The 27,387-nt window shown below is 66.1% G+C and overlaps 1 protein-coding gene across 3 annotated transcripts; it reads left to right on the top strand.

Moving 5' to 3' along the window:
* The first annotated feature begins 3,350 nt into the window (after window positions 1-3,350).
* Window positions 3,351-27,323, top strand: TECPR1 (tectonin beta-propeller repeat containing 1). 3 transcript variants are annotated; one of them, XM_045821614.1, is made up of 25 exons: window positions 3,351-4,266; window positions 8,064-8,296; window positions 8,724-8,906; window positions 9,165-9,287; window positions 10,232-10,357; window positions 12,064-12,238; window positions 12,337-12,437; window positions 13,009-13,110; window positions 14,309-14,454; window positions 16,495-16,982; window positions 17,267-17,412; window positions 18,189-18,344; window positions 18,785-18,934; window positions 19,054-19,211; window positions 19,998-20,125; window positions 21,153-21,255; window positions 21,733-21,829; window positions 21,902-21,981; window positions 22,789-22,845; window positions 23,323-23,503; window positions 23,741-23,873; window positions 24,639-24,734; window positions 25,497-25,603; window positions 25,753-25,872; window positions 26,077-27,323. In XM_045821614.1, the coding sequence occupies exons 1-25, from the start codon at window positions 4,173-4,175 to the stop codon at window positions 26,197-26,199; spliced, it is 3,606 nt and encodes a 1,201-aa protein (XP_045677570.1). In that variant the 5' UTR covers window positions 3,351-4,172; the 3' UTR covers window positions 26,200-27,323. The 3 variants fall into 3 exon arrangements, with proteins under 3 accessions (XP_045677570.1, XP_045677564.1, XP_045677581.1); XM_045821608.1 differs by having other exon boundaries at window positions 23,741-23,894; window positions 24,642-24,734; XM_045821625.1 differs by lacking the exon at window positions 3,351-4,266 and adding an exon at window positions 5,825-5,839 and having other exon boundaries at window positions 23,741-23,894; window positions 24,642-24,734.
* Window positions 27,324-27,387: the final 64 nt, after the last annotated feature.

Here is a 27,387-nt window from a genome sequence, read left to right as displayed (position 1 = left end):
AAAAAACAAGGAACCATTTTGGGGTTGCTTTGATATTTTTCCAGGGCTGAAGGCCCGGAAGAAAAAGACCACCACCCCTAAGCAGCCGAGGTAAGGCCTTTGGCCACAGAACTGGGTGTCGCTGGCTCGTCCCAAGGGGATTAGCAAGTGAGACTCAAGTTGCTTTAAATTCAAACCCTTCACAGGTTTGAGCACTGAAAACCTGCATAGTTTTAGTTCTCTGCAACCTCGTGTTTCCCCTAAAATGGTGCATTTTCAAAGTCTTGCTTGAAAGTATTACATATTGGGTGTTCCTGACTAACCTTGTCTTGCTATTGTGGAATGGTGACTGGAATGGTTAGCATTATTAAAAATCTATGTTTGAGCCCTGGCTGGCGTAGCTCAGTGGATTGAGCTCGGACTGCGAACCCAAGTGTCGCAGGTTCGATTCCCAGTCAGGGCCCATGCCTGGGTTGCAGGCCATAACCCCCAGCAACCGCACATTGATGTTTCTCTCTCTCTCTTTCTCCCTCCCTTCCCTCTCTAAAAATAAATAAATAAAATATTTTTTAAAAATCTATGTTTGCCTTCTTAGCCTTGTATTAAGGTTAGCAAGACCGCCTAGAAATCTATCGCCAAGAAAGGAAGGATTGCATCTCTGCCGTCACGTCTTCTCTCGTGGACACGTGGGCAGTGCATGACCTGGGAACACCCCCGAGGGGCCAACCCACTGCCTGGCTTTTGCGTGTGGGCACCGGGGCGGGCACCTCAGGCTCTCACGAGCGCCCGCCAGGGCGGATGGTTGCTGCGTGTTCCGCGGCCCCGTGCGCTCACCTGTTGTTGTGCCACGGAAACATGTCCCCGGCACACTTCACGCCCGGGGAAAACAACATACCCACATGCTAGCAATCTCCTGCTGCGTGTGTTTTCTGAACCACACAACAAACTACCACCGATCTGGCAGCTAAAAACAACACACCTTTATCATCTCTCGGTGTCTGTGCGTCAGGAGTTGGCACGGCTCGCCTAACCGGTCTTCGTGCAGGTCTCACGAAGTCGTAAGCAAGGGGTCGGCTGGAGGGATTCTCACCTGCAGGTGCGCGTGGGAAGGTCGGCTGTTCCAGGTGTGGGCAGGATTCGGCTCCCGCATTCCCGGGGCCCCTGCGCTCTCCCTGGAGTTCTCCACTCCAGCCCCTCACGTGCTCCGTTGGATTTGTGTTCTCGGCTTGTCTTCCTGGCCACGCCGTGAGATCTCTGAGGGCGTGACTGTCCTACTCACATTGGAGTGTCCAGGGCTTCCCCACTGCCGACCACACAACAGGTACTCGGTCTTCATGGCTGGAATGAATGTGCCTCCCCCCCCACACACACAGAACAGCTAAGCCACGCACTGCTGGAGGGGCCTGGGCCCAAAGGGCGGAGGTGAGCAGGGCGGCGGCCTCTCTCCGCTTCCTCCTCCATCCCACCCACGATGTGCCTCCTCCAGGGCCGTCTCCCCCCCACACCTCCCCCCCCAACCCCTGCTCCCAGGGAGCTCCCCACACGGTACATGGAGGTGGTTAGGTTGTCCCTAAGCTCTTTCTAATGGCACCTGCCTTTGTTAACCAGTTTGTTTTTAACTCTTTCTGTAGAAACTATTATTCGCTGAGAGTAAACTTGTCATCATACCTGGTTCGTGGCATCTTTACATTGATTCCGCTTCCGGTTGACCCTCCCTTTGCAAAGCCAGCGAGTCCGTGCCGTGCCGGGCGGTGACCCTGGCGCCCCTTGCCCCTGGGCCTCAGCTACCCCACTCGCCCGGCTCACCACCCGGCCGGGAACGCCAGGCTCCCGGGGAGGCCCACGCTGCACGCAGCCCCCTCCTCCTCCTCACACTCTGCTAACTGAACTCATCTCAACACTGGTTCCTCCTGGGGACACTTAAGGTCATAGAAGCAGCAGCTAAAAATGTGCTGTTCCCCTCCCCCGCCCCATCTTCGACAAAGGGAAACTTGCAGAAACCAGGGAACACTGCAGCTCCAAGTTCACGTGCACGCCCAGACTCACACATCGAAATGCCGACCACGGCGCCTTGACGTGGAGAAGTGATGTTTCCGTTTCTAACAGAAAAAGCGGTGAACATCCCTAAAACCTCAAGCACAGACAGGCAGTGGGCCCAGCCTGGGCGTCGCTCTGCCGGGGAAACGCGGTCTGACCTCCGCCTGGTTAAGCTTAGTCCTACCCACGTGACAGAGGCAAACGCCCACTCAGCAGACACCCACGGGGCACTTGCTGTGTGAGGTTCCACGCCGGCACTGCTGGGAGTTCAGACCGGCCGAGGTGCCCCTTCACCCGGACTGGAGAAGGGTCAGTGGGGGGCAGAGGTCGGCAGAGGGCAGGGAAGACTGTCACCCGTCGGGGGTTGCGTTGTCTGTACGAAGACGGCGCTCGGGGTGAAAGAGGGCTCGCTGGTGTCAGCAGGAAAGTCCAAGGGCAGGGAGCAGATAAGATAAACAATAAACACCCAGGTTAATTGGCTGGGCATAAACTGTGCTCCAGGAAGCAAAATGAAATGTGCACTCCTGCCTGTAGTTTAAGGCCTAATACTTCTGCCCAGGAGGCGCGTGGGCCTCTGAACCCACCGAGTGCGCCAGGCGTCTCTCCCACGGGACCCACCCTTCCCCTGCTCCGTGCGTTACTCTGCCCCACAGCACGAGCCGGCTACTGGTTGACAGTCGTTTGAGGAGCTTCCGCTGGCAGTGAACTTGAACAGCGTGTTCACCACCAGATAAAACCCACATTCTATCTGCACGTAAAAGGAACACACGATATATTTTCACTCCAGAAATAGAACCTGTCAAACAAACCAACTGCACGCACACGAGGCTTGTTGGTAACCTACTCCAGAGGGATGTCCCCGCCCCAAACCCCACGGCTCGCTCCAGCGCAGAAACGGAGCTCGGGGCGGGGGGTGCTGCCGCAGGAGGGCCCGCCCTGGGCGGGAGCCAGGGAAGCCAGTCCAGGGCTCAGGTCCGCCCGGCTCTCCGCGGCGCTGGCAGGAGGCTGGGCCGCTCCAAAAGCCGCCGTCGACAGCGGCCAGCGACAACTGGCAGAGAGGCGCTCCTAACTTCTGTCCTTTAGAAGGGAAGCTTCAGGAAACTTCATAGACACTTTTGAGAGTAAAAGCGGGTGATGACAGTAGCTGGAACCTGGCCACTCTAATTACAGATCTAAATGCGGCAGACAAAACAAACCCTCTGCAGATGACGTGAGATCCCTAAGACCTGGAGGTAAGGATTTCTGCACACACACACACACACACACGGACGCAAAAAGCACCAACCTTACAGGGAAAGACACAATCCGATTACTTTGAAACCCAGAACTTCTGTTTATCAGGACAGCATTTCAGTAAGAGGTGGAAAGGCCAGCCAGAGTGGGGGAGGACCCCCGCCACACCTACCACCAGCCCAGGGCTGGGATCCCGAGTGCAGAAAGACCTGCCCACCGGAAAGAAAAAGACAAAAACATCTAAACTAAAGAAAAAAAGGGGCGGGGGGGACAAAAAGGCGCTTAGTAAAAAAGAGGAAATACAGCCGGCCACTGAACTCATGAAAAAGTGACCTCAGCCGTAAGCTGGGAAACGCGAGTTAACCCTGCGAGGAGATGCCCACCCGGGAGACCGGGGCGGCGTGGAAGTTCGTGCTGTCGCTGTGGGGGGCACCGGTCTGGCATGTTGCGGCGGAGGGGAAGGTAAGGCAGTCCTGCAGGCACCTTAGATGATATGGCGCCAGGGGCACACGCGCGGCTCCGCAGCAGCCCTGCCTCCCAGGTCCGAGCGGTCGGGCTGTGCACTCGAGGGGCAGTGTGGTCGGCGGGAAACCGCACAGACGCCGGCCTCTGCCCCAGGCCCCCTCCGTCCTTCGGGTCACCGCACGCACACCCCCGCCCCGCCGCCCCTCTCCCGGCTTGCCGGCTCCGGGGAGCGGGGCCTGAGGTGGGGGACAGGCCGGGACCTGGGGGGGAGACGGGCCGGGACCTGGGAACGGAGGGCGATCTCCGAGGACGCTCCGCTCCTGCGAGTGCGGGAACCAGTTCCTCCGGACTCCGCGGCACCGACTTCGGCGCGACCCGGCCGCGACCCCGAGGCCGGCCCGTGACGCGTCTCAGCCAATGGCGCGCGACCAGCTTCTGCGTCACGGCGAGGCGGGCCAATGGGCGCGGGTCCGGCTGCCACCCCCGAAGCGCCCGCTCTCCAGGCCCCGGTGGAGCGATCCGAGCGACCCCGGCCGCCGGGCGCCCGCCCAGGTGAGTGCAGCTGCGGCCTGAGTGCGGGGATGGCGTCCCGGTCCCGGGACAGGTCGGGACCGCGGAGGGCAGCGGCGCTTCCTGCCCCGGCGGCCGCGATGGCCACGATCGCAGCCGGGAGGGAGGTGGAGGGGGCTGCGCCGTGCTCGTTCCTGCAGCCAGTTCGGGAAAGCGCACGGCGCACAGCGACCAGGTGACACCCCCACCCCAGCCTGTGCACCGGGCGTGACTGGGTGTTGCTGAACCCTGGCGGGTTCGGAGGATCGCGCTGGGCGGAGCCCTCCTGTCCCTCCTCCGGGTAGTGGTGGGAGCAAATTCTGCTGGTCGTGGGATTAGCGCAGGCAGATGGTCAGGGCCCGGCGCTCCGACTGTGCTACTGGTGGCCGGGCAGGGGGCCCACCTGTCGCCCAAGTGCCCGGAACCCGAATGCCACTAAGTATTGGGCGGGGGGTTATCTGCAGAGCTGCAGGCTCAGGGCCTTCCTGCCCCCGGCGCCGCGCGGACGCTGCCCCATTGGGAGGGCTCTGCCACCGTGCACATCCTGCTGTTTTCTCCCGCCTCTTTGGACCCTGACGTCGCCTTCCAACAGTCCCCGCAACCGGCAGGCAGTAAGCGACGTTAGTCGGCAGGACTCTGTTTGCACAGGGGGTGGGTCTGACCGGATGTAACAGAAAAACGAACCCGTAGGCAACCTGTCAGGAAGGATCCCAAGGCAGATGCAGGGAGGTAAATGCTTCAGGAGCCTCTTTGGAATTACGACCCTTCCCCCACCACACACACACACACACACACACACACACGCACTCCCACCTCCCTTCAGCCTCTTTGATCTCAGAGGAGACCCATCTGTTAACAGACCGAGCAGAAAGGCAAGTGGCTCTGAGGGTGGCGAGGTCCCATTGTGCCAAAGATCTCGGTGAATCCGAAGTCTCTTTCTTGAAATATGTTCCCCCCATCCCTTCACCCCTACAAAACAAAGACACGCTAGAAGGGGATCAGTCACGGGATTAATACTCCCACCCTCCTTTCAAGAGTCCTCCGACCCAGCGACTCAGTGTCCCTGACGGGTTACTGGACCACCTCACACCGGGAGGTGGCCCGTGAGGACCTGGGGTGGCGCCCAGGCAGAGGTGGGGAGGAGGTGCCGCTGACCCAGGAACAATGTCCACCCCGGGTCGTCTGTAGCAGGAAAGGGACTGCAGCCCCGAAGGACGTCTGCGCACCCAAGCCCACCCCACCCCGCCCTTCCTCTGCAGTGGAGTCTTCCATTAGGTAGGTGGGTGTCCCAAAGGTTCAATTATGTCCATGAGGAAATTGCTGCTTAGTCATTTCTGCGAGGGAAAGTGCATCAAGGCCCAGTCACCCCTCACGGAGCTGAACCTGCAGAAGGCGCCTGACTTCGCTGGTCTCTGTGCAGGGAGGAGTCAGCTCAGGGATGTCTTTGCAGACTGGGTTCATATTAAAATAACACCGTAGGAAAGAACATTTCCCCAAAAAAACCCTTACTTTTCCCCCAGGAATGTCTGATGAGGATTTTCAAGCACACAGACAGACAAGTTGAAAGAATTACACAGTAAGCGCCCACGTGCCCGCCACCTAGCTTCTGCTATTGACTTTTCCCTATTTTTGCTTCACCACATACCTACCCACCTAGAATGGCCTGGCTGTGAACCGGAAGTCATCCTCCGTAATCAAGCATTGGGCTTTCCTCGAGTGCTGTTTCCACCTTAGCTCGGGGTGTTGGCAGGGTGGTGGCTGTAAAAAAGTGGCAGTTGTTATCCGCCATTTTGGTTGAAGGCCCACTGTGTGCAAAGCAGTGTTAGGTGCGGGGCAAATGAAGAGGCTGAAGACTCAGGCTGACCAGAAAGGGGCTTGGTTTTTCATTTTGTTTTGTTTTTAAGAGACAGGAGATAAGTGGCAACTGTGGCGGCAGATGCCGAGTAATGAAATGACACCAGCAGCATTCGCTGCGCTCTTGCTGGGTACCGAGCACTATCCACGATATAAGCTCTATACCTGTATCATCTCATTTAACCCTCACAAGGACCTAAGTAGGTCACGAGTCCTTTTTGCCTTTTACACATCAAGAAACTGGGGCACAGAGAGGTTAGTTGACCTGGACAGAGGGGGGGCCGGGGCAGGGATTCCAGCAGTCTGGGCCCGGGGGGCTCTGAGCACTCTTGGTCACAGTGTAGATGCCACGGGGGGATAGTGGGCCCTCGGTCCTGGCCAGAGAGGAGTGAAGGGGTACCTGGGAGTGGCCACAGGGGTCCCAGGGGCTCCAGCTCAAGCACTGGACGCAGGTGCCGGTTTCTAGATGGCTCCAGAAGGCTGGTGTTCCGACCTCCCACGGGTCCGACTGGGCGCCAGTGCCCCGGGCGGACAGAGGGAGGCTCTGCGGCAGCTCCCCCCGGGGCGTGTGTGGGTGTGTGCACTGCTCTGCTGGTCAGGCCCCTCCTGTCACCTCCTCCCACTTCCTGTCCTGGCGTTCCCCAAACCTCCCTCTGTCCTCTCTGCTTCCCTTCTCCCATTTCCTTATTTTTCTGTCACTTACTTTCCAACTCTCACTTCTCTTTCTTCTTGGTGTTCGTAAGACACTGACTGCATTCCCAAAGAGCCTGTCTGCCCGTGGCAGACGCTCCTGTTTTCAGACGCGGTCCACTTCACGTCGCCATTCCAGTCGCCGGGCTTTCTGAGGCGCCCGCCTGCCTCTGGCCCACGCGAGGAGCTGCCCGCCCAGGCTCAAGGCCCCCGGACTCCGTCCCCTGCGAGCTCTGGCTTCCAAACCAGACTGGCCTGGCTGTGTCCTCACCTTTAGGCTCTTCCATCCACCTTTGGCCCTCGGGCAGGCTTCCATCTGGGGTGCAGGAGAGCTTCTCACGGCCACACCCCTTGCCGCCCTAGTCCAGCGCTGTCCCAGGCTGGTGTGGGTCTGGCCGGGTGGCCCCGCCATGGTGGGACACCCATCCCTACCAGAAGCCGGGCCTCCGGGAGTTACACACCAGGGTCAGCGGTAGAGACAGCCCCAGGGTGAGGAGGCTGGCCAACAGCAGGGTGCAGAGTTGCCTCGCCCACGCCCTGCCAAGCAGAAAGGAGAGGAGAGGAAAGAGGAACAGGGATAGAGGAGGGCAGAAAGAGAGGGGTGGGGAAGAGAGGGAGGTGGGCACACAGGAAGGGAGAGGACAGGACCCGCACACCCCTGCCACACGGCCGCAGGGCCCCTGCAGGACCACACAAGGCTCTGGCTGGGGTGCCAGGCCCCTGTGGTCGCCCTCACCCCCACCAAACCCATATCGGAAGGTCCCGATGGGACCAGCATGAGGGAGGGGACCCTTCCAGCGGGGTGGGAGGGTGGCAGAGGCCTCCTGGGGAGGCAGCAGGACATGTGTATGTTTGGGGTTCAACTACCTCTATGGCTTTTCTCTTATTCTTTTGATATGAAAGATCAGAAGGCAATTTGACTGAATAATAGTATCCGTAGTTTTGGGGAGGGAGAGACTTAGATGTCCAATTTTCCTCTGTGTACTTTCTTGTGTGTGTGCAAGAAATCCCACAGTCAGAGGGACATGCAGGCAAAGACGGGGAAAGGGTCCCGGGCTGGAAGCTGGGCTCTGCCTCTGAGGTGTGGGGCGACCGCTCATCTGCCCTCTGGACCGCGTTTCGCCACCTGTGGCATGAGACTGTCCCAGCTGGGGGTTCTCAGGCCCTGGCTGGCCTGTATGTCCCTGGGGCTGGGAGCCTGCGGCTGGCAGTGGCAGGACACGGACCCTTGCCCACTGTCCCCGGTGTTCCCGCAGGCGCCGCCATGCCCAGCTCGGCGCTGTGGGCGGTGGATCTCTTCGGGAGGGTGTACACGCTCTCCACGGCCGGGCAGTACTGGGAGCTCTGCAAGGACACCCAGCTGGAGTTCAAGCGGGTCAGCGCGGCCACGCAGTGCTGCTGGGGCATCGCCTGCGACAACCAGGTCTACGTGTACGTGTGTGCCAGTGACGTCCCCATCCGCCGCCAGGAGGAGGCCTATGAGAATCAGGTGGGGCTTGTGTGCTTGGGTTACTGAGGCCATCGGTTGCCTGGGGAATAAAGCCAGACTCCCGGCCAGTGCCCATGTTCTAAAGCTCTGAGTTGTGTGGTGTCCAGGGTCTCTGGGACCAGAGCCTCTGTTGTGTCCTCACCAAGGCAGGCTGGTCAGGTTCGCACAAGAGTGGGTTCCCGGCAGTCTCCAGGAGCCCGGGGTGTGCCATGACCCCCACTGCTGGCCCCTTGGGGCACTGCGTCCTGTGGCAGGTTCTCTGCCCTGTGGGGCTGGGATGGTGGTGTGCTGGCTGACCCCCGAGTTCTGGGCAGGCTCCCCGGCTCCCTTCCCTCCGTGGAGACCGACCAGAGGGCCCCTCGGGCAGGGGCCTGGCCTCCTTGGACCAGATACAGGCCTGACGCCCACGCCCGCCCCCTGCCCTCAGCGCTGGAACCCGGTGGGAGGCTTCTGTGAGAAGCTCCTGCCGAGTGACCGCTGGCCATGGAGCGACGTGAGTGGGCTCCAGCATCGGCCGCTGGATGGGGTGGCGCTGCCCTCGCCACACTGGGAGTGGGAGTCCGACTGGTACGTGGATGAGAACTTCGGAGGGGAGCCCACCGAGAAAGGGGTGAGTGAACTGGGCGCCTGCCGGTGCTCTGATGTGGGAAGGGGATGCTTGAGGCTCCGCCCACCCACCCAAGTGCTGTCTCCAGAGCCCCCCCCCACCCTGTGGCACCAACCCTGGCCTCTGCCCTGCGTGCTCCCCACTTTCTGCAAGGGATCGGTGGGGGGTCCGTGCTGTTCCCCCTTCCGCCTGCTCCCCGCCTTCCCCGGCCCTACCACTTCCTTCCCCCCGAGCCTCACGGGGCACCCTCCTGCATTCCAGGGGTGGACATACGCCATCGACTTCCCCGCCACCTACACGAGAGACAAGAAGTGGAACTCGTGCGTGCGGAGGCGGAGGTGGATCCGGTACAGGAGATACAAGTCCCGGGACACCTGGGCCAAGGTTGGCACCTGCGTGTGCGGCCTGGGGTGCAGGGCAGGGCCCACAGCAGCCCCTGCTGCGAGGATCACGCGTACCCCCATTTCTGCCCTCCCACCTGTGCACAGGGGACCCCCTCCCCTGGGGGTCCATGCTGGGACCTGGCCTTTGACTTGTCTCCCAGGAACGCTATGGCGCTGCACGCCCCTTCATCCGGGAGACGGCCACACGGCAGGGGGCGGGACACACTGGCCCAGGACAGCACAGAACGTGTTCTGACCCTGGTCTCGGGCCGCCCGTCCCCGAGTGAGGCTCAGCCTGTGCGTTCCCTCCTCGCCCCGAATGGGCCACGCTGGCCCTTGGATTGTTTTCGTGACCCGCACAGACCTTGCAGCGTAGGGACCCGAGGCCTGGGCTGGGGTCCTGCATGGCCTTGAGTGAGAGGAAGGCCTCGAGCCTGCACCAGGCCTCTTTGAGGGTCCGTGCTGTGAGAGGGGACCGCCGGCCTGGCCCGCCTGCCTGGGAGCAGGCTGGGAGCAGCCGGGAGGACGGAGTAACAGCCAGCATCTGGGAGGGGCGTGCACTGCAGGGCCGCGCCCTGCGATCAGCACCCTTCCAGGTGGGGGCGGAGTCACAGCGGTCAGGTCACTGCAAAGCACAGCGCCAAGGCCCTGGGTGTGCCTCTGCCTTCATGCTGGAGCAGCAGTGACCACTTGGGGACAGCCGCTGGGGCCTGGTGGCCGACAGAGGGCGCACGGGGCAGAGGGGATCCGGGGCGGGACCCTCTGTTCCGGTGTGCCAACTCCGTGAGGCCAGGCCGTGGTGCACGCACGCACGGGGCTCCGAGTGGGAGGCGCGCGCCGAGCAAGGGCTGGGGGCTCGTGTCTACCGGGAGGCCAACAGCGCCATCTATCGGCCCAGGTGCCCTCAGGCGCTGAGTGCCGCTGCCTTGCTCGCGTTTGTTTCAGATCCCTTCGAAGGATGACCCCAAACAACTGCCCGACCCCTTCAGTGACCTCTCCGTGGGGGGGTGGGAGATCACAGATGAGCCCGTGGGCCACCTGTCCGTGTGGGCCGTGTCTCTGCAGGGGAAGGTAAGACGGTGCCCCTCTGTGCCTGGGAGAGGTGGCGGCTGAGGGGGCGTGGCCACGGTCAGGAGCAGGGCGGGAGAGAAGGTGGCCTTCCACTCTCCTCCCGCAGGAGCGGGGAGGGGCAGGGCTGCCCCCGAGACCTTCTCCTCACCTCCTGTCCCCACGCCTGGGGTCAGCCTGGGCAGGTGGAACGTTCCAGGGTCCCCAAGTCACCCTTTCTCTGGACCCTGCTGTCCTGTTGACCCCCTGGGTCCTGCTCCTCCCAGGAGCCTCTGACCTCCCACCCTGCGCCTGGTCCTCGCCTAGCCCTCCTCTGGGCCCCCAAAGCACCCATCAGTGCCCGCCCTGGGCTCAGGTGCCATCAGTATTGTCCCCTCAGACAGATTCCGAGTTCTCTGCCCACGCCCTTGTGGCACAAGCAGTCTCCGCAGCAGTCTCTAGAAGTATTGCTGGTGGGTGGGTGGGTGGGTGGATAGGTGGGTGGATGGACAGGTAGATGGGTGGGTGGATAGGTGGGTGGATGGACAGGTAGATGGGTGGTTGGATGGGTGGATAAGTGGGTAGATGGGTGGGTGGGTGGGTGTTTGGAGAGGAGAGGAGACCCTTCTCCCAGGGAGTGCATACAAAAACAAAGGAGTAAAGCCAGCCCCTGACTGCAGCAGCGACACAGAGGGTCCTGAGTGCCGGGCACCCAGCGCTTACTCGCGGTGTCAGACGGTGCTCTGTGACTGCCCAGGCCGCTTTGCTCGGAACAGTCTCCGCGGGCTTTTATCAGGCTCACCTCTGGGGTCTTGCCTGGCCTGGGGCTTAGGTCAACCATGGTTTTCCTGAGCCACGCCGCAGGATGGCGGGGAGCTCGCCCGGACAGAGCCCCACCAAGGGGCCACGCCCACCTGGAAGCAAAGAGTCGGGAGAACGGGGCTGCAGAGCCGTGTTTGCGGCGTCTGCGTGCTGGCTGTGAGCCGGTGCCACTCTGCACCGGTCCCGTGGTCCTCAGAAGTGTCAGCAGGACTCCGGGCTCCAGGAGGAGCTGGGGAGACAGGCGGGCCCCCAGGCCAGCAGTGGCGGAGGGAGGTCATCCAGGCCCATCTCTGCAGCGTGGGCTGTCGGGTGAGGTGGCAGGATTGGGACTCCTCTGTCCCCAGTATGGAGACGGCTCCTGGGAGGGGGTCCGCAGCCCTCCCAGGTCACACAGCAACATGCGGCCCCTTCCAGATGAAAGGAGCCAGGTAGTGCAGGCGACATAAACGGGTTTCTCAGTCTTAAATGTCTGACTACACTCCCCGTCTTCAGGTCAAAGAGAAAAACCACCTTTAGACGTCTGCAGGAAGGGGAGTGGCTTGGCGAGAGACAGGTGTTCTGAGAGCGCACCGCCACTAGGGGGCGCAGGACGCCGAGGCTGGCGCAGGGGTTCCCACTGGGCACGTGGGCGAGCTGAGGGTTCTCACAGCAGGCCAGTCCCTTCAGAAGGCAGAAATCCAGGCGTCGCATTTTTTAGCGGCGGTGAGGGATGATCTCCTCGGGCAGGAGGGTCCCGAAGGCAGCTGGGGCGGGGCGAGGGAGAGGTGGACAGTCGCCCGTATCCCAACGCGCACGCTTGGCCTGTGCATGCGCTGACGCCAACGCAGCCACGCCCGAGGGCTGGTGCCTCCATGCAGCCCTGGCCTGACCCCGCTGGACCCTTCCCGTGGGTTTCTCTTGCCCCTCAGGTGTGGTACAGAGAGGACGTCAGCCACCCCAACCCCGAAGGCTCCTCGTGGTCCCTCGTGGACACCCCGGGAGAGGTGGTCCAGATCAGCTGTGGGCCCCACGACCTCTTGTGGGTCACGCTCTGGGAGGGGCAGGCCTTGGTTCGGGAAGGAATCAGCAGGAACAGCCCCAAAGGTGGGAGCCCTACACCCCGCCCTGGGAGAGGGGGACGCCCAGCTTCTCCCCAGCGCGCTGGCTGATGGGGACCCCGCTCTCTCTTCTGGGGCCGGTAGGAAGCTCCTGGTGCGTAGTGGAGCCTCCCACGTCTGAAAACGGGATCATGCACGTCTCCGTGGGAGTGGGCGTGGTCTGGGCCGTCACCAAGGACCGCAAAGTAAGACGGGGTCGCCGGGGGGCTGGGTTCCAGGGCCCTGTTTCAGGTTGAGGGTGGTGTAGGTGTTTGTTCTCTGAACAAATCAGCCAAGCACTGTGCTCTGTCTGCGTGGGAGTCCCAGGTGCTTGGTGCCTGCAGGATCCCCCCAATGTGTCACACCCCCAGCCCCCCCCCACAGCAGTCCCACCTCCCAGCTCCCACCGCACGGGAGCAGCTGGCACCTGCTGCTACTGCCTGCTCCCAATAGGTGCCACTGGTGTCTGAACCCGTGGGAAGAAGGTTCTAGAAAGATTCAGGCAGCCTTGTCTCCTGGAGGGACATTGCCCTTAGCAAGGGAAGGGGCAGGAGGCCACCAGGACACGTGTGACCGGGGGTGGGGCAAGAGGCACGTGGGTGAACGTGTCCTTCCTAAAAGGTGTGTCGTGCTCCTTCGGGGCCTGAGCCGAAGGGTCCGATTACTCATGTGTCCTTCTCGCTCCCTAATTAAAATCAAACACGAGAAACAAAAGCTGCCCGTCTGGGTGGCACTGCAGGGAGGCGCTTCCTTCTGACCCCCCCCCCCCGCCCCCAGGTGTGGTTCCGCCGAGGCGTCAGCTCCCACAGCCCTTGCGGCACCAGCTGGATCCAGATGGTCGGAGAGATGATGATGGTGGACGTGGGGCTGAACGACCAGGTGCGCTTCCTGCCGGGCCTTCCTCCTGCCGGGGGGCGGGGGGGGGGCGCTCGGAATGGGGGCTTCCCGCTGCCCCTGCTCAGTGCCACCCTGGGCGGGGGAGGGGGCCCTGCGTCTCCACACTCTCCCAGCCTGTCTGGGGTCACTCCCCCGAGGACCCCCCCCAGAGCAGTGGCAGTGAGCACAGAGCTGGGGCAGGGACCCGCACCCCAGAGACTGGAGGAGTTCTGTTGAGAGGTAGTTGGGGGAAATCGGACCGCCAGGTGAAGGACGAGACTGGTCTTCGCGACTTTCTAGACGCAGCGTCTCTCACACGTCACCTTGCAGTTCACACAGTGTCACCTCCCCCTCCCCGGTGTGAGGTTTGGCAGTTTTTAGGGCCCAACACGTAGAGGTGACACGTGACACGTCCCCCTGTTGCGCTGTGACAGAAGCTCTCCCCCAGGGTGCTGGCCCTCCTCCCCCCGTCCCAGTGAGCTGGGTGGCACAGCCGTCCGGGGTGAGACAGACGCCAGCTGGCGGGCGCACACAGCACACAGGGTCCGAGCTCGGACGCCAGCCCCCCACAGCCAAGTGGTGGAGACGCCAAAGCACCCCTCCCCAGCAGGGCCACCTGGGGCCACTGCTCTGCCAGGCCCTGGGCCGGCCGGGGCCCTTCAAGCACCCCAAAATTGAGCTCAAAATGGGTCACGCCCTGGACCCCTCCCCGGGCCCTACAGCTGGACAGCACGCCCTCCCTCCTCAACGCCCACAGGCAGAGGGCGGGGTGGGGGTGGGTGGACTCCTGGCCACCTTTCCCATGGGAAACGAGGTCAGAGTCAAGGAGGTTATTTTCATCTTAAAAAAGACCAGGGCCACTTTCTGGGTTCAGTGGGGAATAGCTTCCTTCCCACCAGAGACGAGATGGGGACGTGGGGGGACTCCGTGTCCCAGCACAGAGCCCGCCCACACAGCCACCTCCTCTGGCCCCTGTTGTCTCACAGCCTGGGCCGGCTTCTCCTGAGCTCGCTGCCCCCACTCCTCCGGGCTGGCTCCCCGAGTCTGACTTCTGCACCCACCCCCCACTGCACGTACAGACGTGTTCTCCAGCCTCGGGGTGCTCTCCCCCACCCCATGAGCCCCCGACACCCCCCCAGAGGAGGGAGGGGAGCCCCCAGGTCTGCACTGGCTCCCCGCCCAGCAGCTCTCTCTGTCCCAGGTCTGGGGCATCGGCTGCGAGGACCGGGCCGTGTACTTCCGTCAGGGCGTCACCCCGAGCGAGCTCAGTGGGAAGACGTGGAAGGCCATTGTCGCCAGCCGAGAGTGTGACCGGTCACACTCGGGCAGCTCCTCCAGCCTCCTCAGGTGACCCCACGGGCGGCAGGGCAAGGAGGAGTGAGTGGGGCGGGCTGCCCGGGGCCCCAGTGGGCAGCGTCTGGAGGAGGCTGCTGCCGCGGTCAACAGGGCTGAGCCTCGTCTCGGGCAGGAAAACTCGCAGCCTGTGGGGTCCCCCACTGCCTGGACCCAGTGTCCCAGCTCATCCCAAGGGTGGGAGGTGAGAGGTGACAGGTGAGCGAGGCTGGGAGCCGTGGGCTGTCCCTGAGCAGGGCTGGCCTGTTGGTTCTGGAGTCTCAAGGTCTAGGAGGGAAAGGCTTCTTTGCGGGGGGGACACGAGGGGAAGAGGGTGGACAGTCTCTCTCCCCTGGAGCTGGGGCCTCAGACCTGGGCACACTGGGGACTCCTCTGGGCCTTGTTCCCCCACTGTCAGCCAGGCCCCTCTCCCGGGGCTTCTGTTTCAGTAGATCTGGGGGCGCTGAGATGTTGCATTTCTTGCAAGGCCCCAGGTGTGCTGCTGCCGCTGCAGTGAGCCTTGGGGACCGCGCGCTGAGAGCCCCAGCTCTGCCATGAGGGTGCAGGCAGGTGGGGTCGCCTCCATTCCATGGGGCAGCACCCGCAGCACTTGCCTGCCCGGTCGTGTGGCGCATGGGCCCTCGGCATGACGTTCCGCAGCCTGCCTCACTCCTGTCTGCAGGCGGGGGCCTCCCAGATCCCGGTCCGCACGCCTCTGCCCCCACTCCCCGCCTGGCCGTCAGCACGCCGTCGCGCCAGCAGCCCAGAGGGCCAGAGGCCAGCCAGGCAGGGTGTGCTCCCACTGAGCAGAGGCTCCGTCTCCTCAGCTGAGCGGGGACGTTGGAATCAGCTGAGAAGCCTCTGAAACCTCTGATGCCAGAAACCTGCATGGCCTTGGAGTTGGCCCTGGCCTCTGCAACACGACCCCGACAGCACGAGAAACGGGAGGGGAGACAGACTGGGCTTCCTCGGAAAGAGACGTCCTCTGCCTCCGAGGATGCTGTCGGGAAAGCGAAGAGAGAGCCCAGCGGGAGGAAGTGTTTGCAGACCACGTGCTGCGGAAGGGCCTGGTGTCTCGGACACGCACGGAGAACCCTCACCCCTGACAACAAAGACACAGAGAACCTGGTCTTTGCAGGGCAACAGACTAGAATGGACACTTCCCCCAAGTGGACGTGGGAAGGGCCGGCGAGCCCAGGGCAGGACGCTCAGTGCCCGTCATTAGGGAAACGCAAACCAGCACGAGGCGAGGTGCCGCCGCGCGCCCGCCAGGACAGCCACTGCGGAAAAGACAGGAGACGTGGGGACGAGATGGGGAGAAGTGGGAACGCCGTCCTCTGCGGGAGGACGGTGAGCTTGGGGAGCAGCCCGGCAGCTCCTGCAGGAGCTACAGGCAGAGCCGCCCCGCGTCCGGGGGGGTTTCACCACTGGACGGGGACCAGGCAGGCGCCCAAACAAAGCTGCACACGGGCAGGTGTGTGCCAGCATCGCTCACAATCGCCCAAAGGCGGAAGCCCCCCTGCCGCCCCCCGGTGGGTGACTGGAGAACTGCGAGTGGTCTGGCCGTGTACCATCACACCCCACACCCGGGGTGCAGGGGACGGTCACAGAAGGGCGAGCGTCACACGGCGCCGCCGTCTGCGTGAAGTGCCCGGGGTGGGCAAACCCAGTCGAGCAGGAGGACAACGGAGAGCGACTCGATGGCCGGGTGTTTCCGTCTGGGGCGTTGAGAAGGTTCCGGAAGGTGGTGGCAGCGGCGGCGGCACGGCGTTAGGAACACACGGAATGCCACCGCATCATACGGTTTCAAACGGCAAACTCTCCCGCGGGTGTATGTTGCCACAACTTCTAGAAATGATACCCCTGCTGGCTCTCCACACCCCGGCAGACGGATCTGATTGGCGTGGGTGAGGTGCCCCGTGCCCCGCGCCCCGAGTCGCGCAGAGACGCTGCGGCTTGCCCGGGCGTCGCCCAGGTGGCGCAGCCGCTGAGCCCCCTGACAGCACACATGCCCCTCCCCCCAGGGAGTCACAGCTCTGTCCCCTTTGTCCCCAGCGCTGGCTGCTTCTTTGGCGACGAGGTGAGGGGCAGTGCTGAGTCCTGTGCCCCGAGCGACGTGGACGCCTCCTTGGAAGCCGAGAGACCAGGCCCTGACCAGCCTGTCCCTGCAGAGTCTCTGGACAGTGCCCAGGACCTCGAGGACGGCTCAGCCTCGGGCTCAGGCACCAGCAAGACAGCAGAGCACGCCTCGGAGGGCGCCGGCCCGGCCGACCCGACCCCCGGGGCTGAGCCTTGCCCCCGCCCGGCCTCCACCCCGGCCGAGCTGCCCTGGACCAACATTGACCTGAAGGAGCCCAAGGCGGCGCCCAGCCTCTCGGCCGCTGGCTGTCCCGAGACCACCAGCATCTCCTCGCTGGGGCTGCTCCCGCTGGGCCTGGAGGAGCCCTACGGCGCCGACGACCACCCGCTGTGGGCCTGGGTGTCCGGGGGAGGCTGCGCCGTGGAGCCCCACGCTGCGCTCAAGTGGTTCACCGTTCAGTTGGGTGAGGGCGGGTGTCGGGGGCCCGGGGACCGCGGAGGGCGCTCCTGCGGGAGGGAGGGCTGTCCAGCGCTGAGCAGGGGGCGCCTCGCCCCCTGCCCGTCCTAGCAGGCAGAACTCGGGAGACCCCCAGGGTGGACGATGCAGGGAGGGCCCATGGGCATTTCAGAGAGTTCATAGCTTTCTAGCCAGAAGGGGCTACTTTAAAGAGCAGACCCCAAACCCCGGCCTGCTGCCTAGCACTGGGTGGGCCGGACGCCCGGCCCTGAGGCTCCCGCTGGCCCGCAGGCCTGTCCTGCTCCGCGCAGACGCTGTCCCTGTCCATCACGCCAGCCCAGACGGCCGCCTGGCGCAAACAGATCTTCCAGCAGCTCACGGAGAGGACCAAGCGGGAGCTGGAGAACTTCCGGCACTACGAGCAGGCCGTGGAGCAGGTGGGCGGGCGCCAGACGCCTTTTTTCTTTCCTCTCGGGCACTTATTGAGTGCCTGCTGAATACCAGCCCTGAGGTGAGGTAGGAGAGACAGACCGATGCGTGCATCCTCCGTCTGTCTCGGGCGGGAAGCCATTCCGTCCAGGTCCTTACAGATTCCAGAACGAAGAAGGGCCACTCCTTTGCTCATCCGCCCTGAAGAGCTCTGTTCAGACCCCACAGTGTGGGCCTTGGGACCCGGAGAACAGAGCAGGCTCAGCGGAAGGTGCGGGCGGTGGGGGATGGGGAATCACACAGGCCCCTCCCCCACGGAGGGGTCCCCGTGTGCCAAGACGGTGCGGAGTTTTTTAGAGCACAGAGGACAGGGGTGGGGGTGGTCCCGCCGCCAGAGGCCCAGTGGGGCTGGGAGGCCCACGGGCGGGGCTTTGCTCAGAGGCCCTGGCTGCATCTCCGTGGGCGGCCCGGACGCGTCTCGCCGGCAGCGGAGCGTGAGGCCTCCGAAGCAGGCCGGTGCGGGCCCCGGCCGTGCGGCCGACTCACTGTGTGACGTTAGGCCGGGCTCGGAACCCCCCCCCCACCCCGCAGCCTCGGTTTCCCCCTTCGGAGGCCGCGGTGACAGACCCCTCAGGCTGTCATGCGCAGATGGCACCGGCTGGCCCCCTGGCCCCCGTCGGGGTCTGGTAGCGTCACTTGTCGTGAGGGTGAGGGTGGAGTGGGGGAGCTGGGAGCCCCAGGCGGGAGACCCCCGTGACCGCGCCGGCCGGGCCGTGTGCCGCAGTCGGTGTGGGTGAAGACGGGAGCCCTGCAGTGGCGGTGCGACTGGAAGCCCCACAAGTGGGTGGACGTCCGCGTGGCGCTGGAGCAGTTCACGGGGCACGACGGGGCCCGGGACAGCATCCTCTTCGTCTACTACGTGGTGCACGAGGAGAAGAAGGTGCGGGGGAGGGGGCGGGGCGGGTGGGGGGGCGCGGGAGCGGGCCTGGGACCCCGTCTGGCACCGGCGAAGCGCTGGCCTCTGGTGACAGAGCGCCCCCCGGTGGCGGGCAGGCGTGTGGCGGCCCCACGGAGCCATCTCCTGGGTCCGAGCGCCTGGAGGGCTCCCGTGTTTCCTGGGAAATCGGGCCCAGAGATGAGGCCGCTCCCCGCCCGCCCCCCCGGGGAGGAGGGGAGCTGGGGTTTGAGTGCGGCCCGTCCGGTGCCCCAGCGCCCTCGCCATCCTCGAAGAGGGAGCCGGGCGTTTGCTCTCGGAGGAGGGAGGCCTCCACACGGCGCCACCCGCGCGCGCCACGAGCACCGGCGCTGTGGGGCCGGGGGTGGCCCGGGCCGCCCTCGTCCGTCCCGGTGACGGCCCCGCCGCCCGCCCTCCGTGCACAGTACCTGCACGTGTTCCTCGCCGAGGTGACGGCGCTGGTCCCCCTGCTCAGCGAGGCCAAGCACTCCTTCGCCCTGTACACCCCCGAGAGGACCCGGCAGCGGTGGCCGGTGCAGCTGGCCGCCGCCACCGAGCAGGACATGAACGACTGGGTGAGTGGGCGGTGGTGCCCGCGGGCCGGGGGCCGAGGGGGCCGCAGACTCGGGACACCCCGGCCTCGGCCCGCGGCCCGCCCGGTTCCCAGCGGTGACCAGCCGTCTGCCCACGCCAGCTGGCCCTGCTCAACCTGTCCTGCTGCGAGAGCCGGAAGGTGCTCGGCCGCCCCTCCCCGCAGGCCATCTGGTCCGTCACCTGCAAGGGGGACGTCTTCGTGAGCGACCCCAGCCCGGACCTGGAAGCCCCGGAGCACCAGCAGCCGTGCGACCAGATGTGAGTCGGCTGTGGCCCCGGCCGGGGGGCGGGGCCGGGGCGGGGCGGGGCTTGGTGGGGGCGGGGCCTGGCCGCTGACGTCACGAACGGCCCAGGCTGTGGGTCCACAGGAACGGGGGACCCCCGCAGTCCCCGCCCCCTGCCCGCCAGGCACCAAGTCTTCTCCGGCCTGTGCGAAGACCCCCAGGAGGACCACACCCCTGGGTGGGCTCAGGGCAGGTCACCCCGCTGAACAGTTGCTGTGCATTGGGGTGGGAGGGGGCGGCTTTGTAGGTGGTATTCAAAACCAGGAGGTGGCCCAAGGCTGCCCACAGAGTCCTGGGGTGTCCAGCGTTCTGGGGGGGGAAGCAGCCGAGGGCCCCGCAGGGAGCATGGTGCCCCCTGGCGTGCCCCCAGAAGGTCGCCCAGAGCCCTCGAGGACCAGGGAGACACACGTGACACCAGGCGGCCCCGCCCAGGGCGGGAGAGCGGCCGCATCTGCCTGCCCCTGACTGGTCCGCTCTCCGAGGGCCCGCATGCCCGCACCCGGTGGGGAAAGACCACCTCTGGTGCTGGCGGCGGGGGTCAGGCACAGGGGCTGGCCCCGGGGGCGGCTGTGCCTGCCCTCTGCCCGCCCAGAAGGGCGCACCGTCAGTGCGGGCAGTTGAGGGCTTGGATTGGGGCTCGCCCGGCAGCTGAGAGGCCCTGTCCCCTGCTGCTGCACGCCCGCCCGGGGCCGGAGGCTTGGAGAAGGCTGGAAGGCCGCGCTGGGATCCCTTCTCCCGCCCTCTCTCCCCTCCCCCCCAGGTTCTGGCGGCAGATGGGCGGCCACCTGCGGGTGGTGGAGGCCAGCAGCCGGGGCGTGGTGTGGGGCATCGGCTACGACGGCACAGCCTGGGTGTACACGGGCGGCTACGGCGGAGGCTGCTTCCAAGGTGCGGGTGGCCTGCGCCCCGAGGCTGGCCGGCCCGGGCCCCCCTGCCCCCTGCCCCGCCACGGCCTCCCTGGCCGGCCCCTCTCATCCCTCTGGCTTCCCTGCCCCGCACCGCAGCCACTGGCCCGGCCAGTGTTGACACTCAGTTGGCAGCTGGCTGACAGGTGACCTTCGGGACTGCCAGCCTCTGCAGAGGACAGTCCCGGGGCCAACACAGGAGGCGTGGGAGCTCAGAGACCAGGCCTCACCTCCCGTGTGCCCTCCTGGCCTTGAAGCTTCTAGAAAGGCCGTGGCCAGGCCTCCCCCACATCGCAGCTGCCACTGCACACAGACCAGGCCTCAGGGTGCAGGCGGGCAGCCCAGGGCCTGGGTCCCCTGCTGCCCAGGCCCCGATTCTGGCTCCTCGGCAGATGGCTGTGCCTTTGGGGACGAGAGCTCTGTGTGCCGCCCCCTTTCTGGGAGGCAGAGTCCTTCTGTCTCCTTCGGGGACATGCGGGCAGAAACAAGCACTGAAACGGGGCCTCCCACACCCCGCGCCCCACGCCCCGCTCTGGGGGTGGCTACCGCCGTAGAACCGTGTGTCCACTGAGACCGCAGGGTCCCACGTCTGCACGGATTCAACTGTGCCCATGTTTGTGAGACAGGAAGCGCCTTTGCCCCCATTTTACAAATGAGCAAATCGGGGCTCAGGGGTCTTTTGAGCGAGTGTTAGTAAGGAGTGGGCTGGTTGGGCCTCGCACCTGCCCTGCCCTGGTAAGTGGGATGGCGAGGCCGAGGCCGGGAGAGGTACAGCCGGAAGAGTGTGAGATGGGGGTGGCCGGGGTGTGGGCGGGAGGCCCAGTGCGTCAGGGCTGCGCAAGCCCAGAGAAACCCCAGCCCGGCCAGCCCCCGCCAGACAGGCTCCCCAGGCCCGTGAGCCCCTGTCGGCCGACCCTCCAGCCCGACCTCGCCGCCCAGACGGAAGCCCGAGTCCCCAGCCGGCAGGCGCCTGGGTGAGTCCCTGGCAGCCTCCTCCCCGCCCCCCCCAGGCCTGGCCAGCAGCACCGGGAACATCTACGCTCAGTCGGACGTCAAGTGCGTGCACATCTACGAGAACCAGCGCTGGAACCCCGTCACGGGCTACTCCAGCAGGTGGGCTCGCCGCCCCGGCTGCTGTGGGGGCTCCCGGGTAGGGGCCCACGGGTGGGGGCGGGGGCTCCCGGTGCCCACCCCAGGCCTCCCTGGAGCTCTTCTCCGGAGCCTTTAAGCGCGACGCATAATGTAAAGCCCCACTCACGGAGAGGGGTAACGTACAGGAAACGCACGGACTGTAAGTGTGTGACGGTGCGGTGGGTGTCGACCTGTGGGGTCGCCAGATCGGCCCGCACACGGGTGGGTGTAGGTGGAAAACGAGGTGGGTTTCCAGCCCTCCTGGCGGCCGCGGCCCTCAGTGGACTGCGGTCCAGGGCCCCTCGTGAGGTGGGGTCGCCCCAGTCGTGGTCCCAGACCACCTGGGCCCGCTCACCCCTTTGGAGACACAGGGGTCCCCGTGCGTCTGTCTGTCTGTCCGTCTCTGGCCGGTGCCTGGGCAGGACGGCGTCACACACGGCCCTCCGGGTCCTGCCGCAGGGGCCTGCCCACCGACCGGTACATGTGGAGCGACGCCACGGGCCTGCAGGAGCGCACCAAGGCCGGCACGAAGCCCCCCTCCGTCCAGTGGGCCTGGGTGAGTCCCGGGCGGCGGGGCGGCGGGGGGCGGGGAGTGGGGGCCCGCCTGTGCTGACCGCCCCTTCCCCAGGTGTCCGACTGGTTCGTGGACTTCAGCGTTCCCGGGGGCACCGACCAGGAGGGGTGGCAGTACGCCAGCGACTTCCCTGCGTAAGCATCTCTCTCTGTCTCTGCCTCCCTGGCCGTGGCCTCGTCCCCCTGCCCCCTCCAGCCCCTGGCTTGGCCGAGGAGCAGGCCTTGCGTGCCTGCGTCAGCTGCCAGCCGGGTTTGGGGCCAGCAGGAGAGGTGTGGAGGGGCCCAGGTGAGCTTGGCTGGCGCACCTGGCACCTGGCCTCAGTGGACGGGCTCAGGGAGGACGCCGCGGCTCCGCCAACACCTGGTCGTGTCCCTTCTCTGCCGGGCCAGGGTCGTGGGACAGCTGGCTGGGGACCTGGAGCGGTGGGCTGAGGCGGCCTTGGGAGCTTTGGGCCAGGCCCTGGGTGCGGAGCCGGGGGCCCTGCACGAGGGAGCGGCAGAGGCGGGGGGCGGCTTGGGCGCAGCGTGGGGGGAGGCGGGCGGAGACAGGAGACGCGGCCGACAAGCCTGCTCAGCTGTGAGCCACGACTTCCGGGCCGACCCCGGGAGGGGACCGGTGTCACGGGCCTCGGGCCCTCAGCTTGACTGTCCCTAGAAGGACAGGGCCCGGCCTGGGGTGGCAAGGACCCAGAGCTCCCTTAGCGGAGCCCACCGGTCGGGCAGCGGCCGCGCCCTGGCCCCAGGGAGACCCCGGCCAGGCTAGAGGTGTCCGAAGCCTGAGCGTCGCGTCCTGTGACCCCTGCCGCCCTCCGAGGCCACTGCACGGCTCACAGCGGCTCCTCGCCCTGGAACAGTGGAGAGAGAACGTGTGCCTGTGTGTGCAGCGTCGCTTTCCAGAAACTTCCACGGAGCGGTCTCAAGTTCAGCTTCTTTCCCTTGCAGCTCCTATCACGGCTACAAAACCATGAGGGATTTTGTCCGGAGAAGGCGCTGGGCCAGGTAAAGACCGGCACGAGGCAACTGGGCTGTGGCCGGGCCCCTCCCCCCACCTTCCCCGCCGACCTGCCGGCCTCCGACCTCAGTCCCAGAAGGAGGAAGGGGAGGCGGAGGGGAGGAGACACGAATCTAAGTAAATGTCAGCCCAGGAAGTGCCCGCGGGCGCCCGGCCTCTCTGGTTTCTGAAGAGTGTGCTTTCAAGAGCAAACAGGAGAAATGTCATGTCAGCCTCTGCCTGTCAGCAGGACGGGCTGGCCAGACGGGCTGGCGGGGGGCAGGGGTGGGAGGGCGGGGGGCAGGGGTGCTTGCCCAGGTGCTGAGGTGAGGGGTGGTCCTGGCCTCCCCAGGGTCCCCCGAGGCTGCTTTGGGGAGAAGGGCGACTCGGCTGCGGCCTTCCACGGCCTTTGAGAGTCCAGGGCAGGTGACCGGGGCCGGCAGTAGCCTCGGGGTGCCCAGGGCTGCGCTGTCTCCGCCCTACAGAAAATGCAAGCTGGTGACCAGCGGGCCCTGGCTGGAGGTGGCCCCCATCGCCCTCAGGGACGTGTCCATCATCCCCGAGAGCCCGGGCGCCGACGGGAGTGGGCACAGCATCGCCCTGTGGGCCATCAGTGACAAGGGGGACGTGCTCTGCCGCCTGGGGGTGTCGGAGCTCAACCCCGCGGTGAGCACCCTCGTCCCTGCCTCTGGGGACCGCCGGGCCCGCCCGCCCTGTGGTCACTGTGGGGCTTCTGACAGATCCTTCCAGAAACAGGGCTCGCTGTGGAGTCGGGCTAGGCCGGGCCGCCAGGCTCTGGGCGGTTGGAGCTGAGGGTGGGGTTGGCGTGCGGCGCCGCCAGCTCCTGGGGCCGGGGCCGGGCTGGCCGGACGGTGCTCAGCGCCCTCCCCCCTCGGTCCCCAGGGCTCCTCCTGGCTGCACATTGGCACCGACCAGCCTTTCACCTCCGTGTCCATCGGGGGCTGCCACCAGGTGTGGGCCGTGGCGAGGGACGGCTCCGCCTTCTACCGGGGCTCCGTGTCCCCCGCCCAGCCCGTGTCCCCCGCCCAGCCCGCCGGTGAGTGCCGCCCTGCCGGAGGACCCCCCGCCTGGTGCCGCCGCCCTGTGGTGGGGGCGGGGCTGGCCGGAGCGAGGCTGCGCGCCCCTCCACGTGCAGGGGAAGCTGGTCGACGGGTCTCCTGATGTTCAGTTCAGCTCCACAAGCACCTCCTGGCAGCCGCCTGTGGGCCAGGTGCTGGGGGCCCAGCCGGATCCCCAGAGGCCACGGCCCTCCCCCTGGGCCCCGGTGGGGGCAGTTCCCGTTCCCCCACCCCCACCCCCACCCCTCATGGCCGTGCTTCATTGCCCTCAGCTGGTGGCGGGCACCGTGCATGCCCTGCCCCACATGGCCCACCCCTCAGTGGCCGCTCCCCGGAGCGCAGGCCGGGCCAGCTTGCTCTTAGACCACGTCTGGCCTGGGGGAGGCTGGCCCAGGGGCAGACGAGTGGGTGGCGGCTGGTGTGTCGTGCGCCCCACACGGGGTTGAGGGGCCTGGGTTGGCACAGCGGCCGAGAGGCCGGCTCCCCGCCACAGGCTGGGCAGGCACCGTCGTGCCCGTGTTCCTGAGACCGGCCCCACCGGCCCCACCGGCCCCACCACCTGGGACCTGCCACGGCCGCTTCTGGGCCTTGGGAGAGGCCGGGCGTTGGCGGTCGGCAGGGCGCACCCACCCGGCCACCCCGGGAGTGGAGATGACGTGCTCCCCAGCGCCGGGGGCTGCGGGTTGGGGTCTCCCTGAGCACCCAAGTCCGGCCTCCCGTTCCAGGTAACTGCTGGTACCACATCTCGCCCCCGCCCAAGCAGAGGCTCGTGCAGGTGTCTGTGGGCCAGATGTCTGTGTACGCCGTGGACGAGAACGGCAAGTCATCCCCAGCCCCTGGGGCCACCAGGGGCGGTTTGGGGGATCCCTGAGCGCCCCCATGGGGTGAGACCCTCACAGGCCCCCGGGTCCCTGGCATGAGACCTTCATAAGCCACCGTGAGAGGCCACCCATCCTGAGGTCAGCCTCCAACTAGGTCCCTTTCCCCTGTTCCCCGGGGTGGGGGACACCAGCCCCCCCAAAATGGTCAGCCCTGCCCAGGTCTGGGGCAGAGGGCACAGTGCCAAGGCCCGGGTCACGCTGCCCAGCAGGGCCTGCGCTGGGAGCATCTTCCAGAAGGTGCCACCCAGGCCTGTGAGCTGGGAGCCCCTCGGCAGGCAGCTGGGGGCCGGGAGGTGGCCGCATGGCACTGCCTCAGGCAGCTCTGTCACCGGCCCCCCTTCCTGAGGGGCCGTGGTCCCCACTGAGCGAGGCGAGAAAAGGGCACGTGCTGGACAGGGACCCAGGCCTCTGGTCCCAGGCCCACGCTCTGTCTGCACAAGGCATTCCTGGGCCGCAGCGCCTCAGGCGTAGAAAGCGGAGAAGGTGCCGGCCCTGCCCTGCCCCTCGGTGCCCGTGGCGCTGAGTGTGGGGGAGGCAGAGCTGGCTGCTCCGGGCCGCCCCCCTCGCTGTGGGCTGGTGGAGCCCCGGCACGCGTGGGGAGCAGATGGCGGGGAGGCTGTCGGTCGGACCAGTGGCTCTGCAGACCCTGGCGGGTCCCCGGGCCCGGGCCTCACCTCCGGCTGCGCCTTCTCTCCACAGGGAACCTGTGGCACCTCCAGGGGGTCGCGCCCGGCTACCCACAAGGCTCCAGCTGGGGGCATGTGTCCAACAATGTGCGCCGCGTGTCGGTGGGGCCCCTGGACCAGGTCTGGAGCCGGGGGGGGGGGCGGGGACAGGGGGCCGGTGCTCCCTCTGGGGTCGGAGCCTTGGGGGGCTCGGGCTCCCCCTCCCGTCTCCCCACGGCCATCCCCACAGCCCCACGGCGGTCAGGGCCTCCAGCAGGTCTGCCTTCCAGGTCTGGGTCATCGCCAACAAAGTGCAGGGGAGCCACAGCCTGAGCCGGGGAACCGTGTGTCACCGCACGGGCGTGCAGCCGCTGCAGCCCACGGGGCAGGGCTGGGACTACGGCATCGGGGTGAGCCCGCCGGCAGAGGGTGGCCGCTCAGGCCGGGGCGACGAGGGCACGCTGTGTGCGCTTGGGCCCCCCGGGCTGGGACCGGCCGGGGTTGGCGGGAGACCCCAGCGGAGCCCTCAGGAGTCCCCAGGCCCCAGCGTCTGGAAGGATGGTCTCTGCCCCCCGACCCCCTGCCACCCCAGTGACCCGGCTCTCTCCCCACAGGGGGGCTGGGATCACATCTCCATCCGGGCCAACGCCACCAGGGCCTCCAGGAGTAGCACATCCCAAGACGCGGCCGGCGAGCAGGGGGCCCCACAAGAGGCCATGGGCCCCGTCTGCTGCTGAGCACCCGTCAGCGGGTAGCAGGTAGCAGGTGCCCGGTCGGAAGGGCCCATGTCGGTCTGAGCCCGCCCCCCGTCTCCGCACGCCATGCTCTGCCGAAAGGAGGGTCCTGCCTTGGCTTGAGAGGACCCAGCCTGAGAGCGTGCCCTCGGAGGCACGGGAATAAGTCCAACAATGTGAAGTGCTGTGGCCGATCCCCACGGGCCCCTGTGAGCAAGGAGGGCACCGGGTGGGGACCCCCACCCCGGCCTCGCTCCCACCCACCCCTGCCCCCTCTGCCGCCCGCCTTTCCAGGACGGAACCTGGAGTCTGGAACATTCCAGGGACGCTGGCCCCAGGGAAAGCAGAGCCCAGGGAAGACCCTCTGAGCCCCCGGGCAGGGAAGCGGCTGTGGGTCCGGGGCCCCTGCTAGTGACGTCATCACGGCTCGCAGCAGGGCCGCCAAAGGGTCCGATTCCAGACGCTAAGGACGGAGTCGGCGGGTCGGAAACCAGTGCTGGAGGGTGTCCCCCGAGGCGGACACAGCCCCCCCCCCCCCGGTCGGGGCATGGACAGAGGCCGGCGGGGCCACCCCATGGCTGGGAGAAGCTGTCCCAGTACCTCCGCTGGCCCCTCCCCAAATGCGTTTGGGCCGCGGAGGTATCTTTTACCTCCGATCACGTTGCAGGGGAGGGGTGGGTCGGAGGGCACCTCCCAGGCGGCCCCCTCCTGTCCCGGGCGGCTGTTTGCCCGACGGCGCCCCGTTCGGTGAAGCCCCGGGTTGGCCCTCTAACCACCGGTCACCGCCCGGGAGCTTCTCGCGCACGCCCAGCAGGGGGCGGCCCCTGCTTCGGGGCGCCCACCTGAGGGGCCATGGAGGGGGCCAGCCGTCCGCCTCTGCAGGCGGGACCAGGAGACGGGAGGCGGGGCGCAGGGCCCGGCGGAGCGTGGGGGGAGGGGCGGGCGCCCGTCTGTTTACCTCCCGCCGTCAGGGCTGGCACGCGGGCATTCCGGGGCTGCGCGGCGCCCCCCTGTTCTTCCGCTGCCGCTGCGACTCGTGGCCGGCGGGGCAGCAGCTGTGTCTGCTGGGCATCGCCGGCCGTGCTGATTCCCCAGATGCTTTGTTCAATAAAACTCACCCCAGAGGATAAATGATGAGCCTTCCCCCCCCCCCCGCCCCCTCCTGTTACGGTTATTGAAACGCGGTTTCCC

The sequence above is a fragment of the Phyllostomus hastatus genome, unplaced genomic scaffold (genome assembly GCF_019186645.2).
Source record: "Phyllostomus hastatus isolate PE091 unplaced genomic scaffold, TTU_PhHast_1.1 phas_contig_150, whole genome shotgun sequence".
NCBI lineage: Eukaryota > Metazoa > Chordata > Mammalia > Chiroptera > Phyllostomidae > Phyllostomus > Phyllostomus hastatus.
The sequence above is the reverse complement of the archived record's forward strand: the minus strand, read 5'-3'. Positions and strand labels throughout refer to the sequence as shown.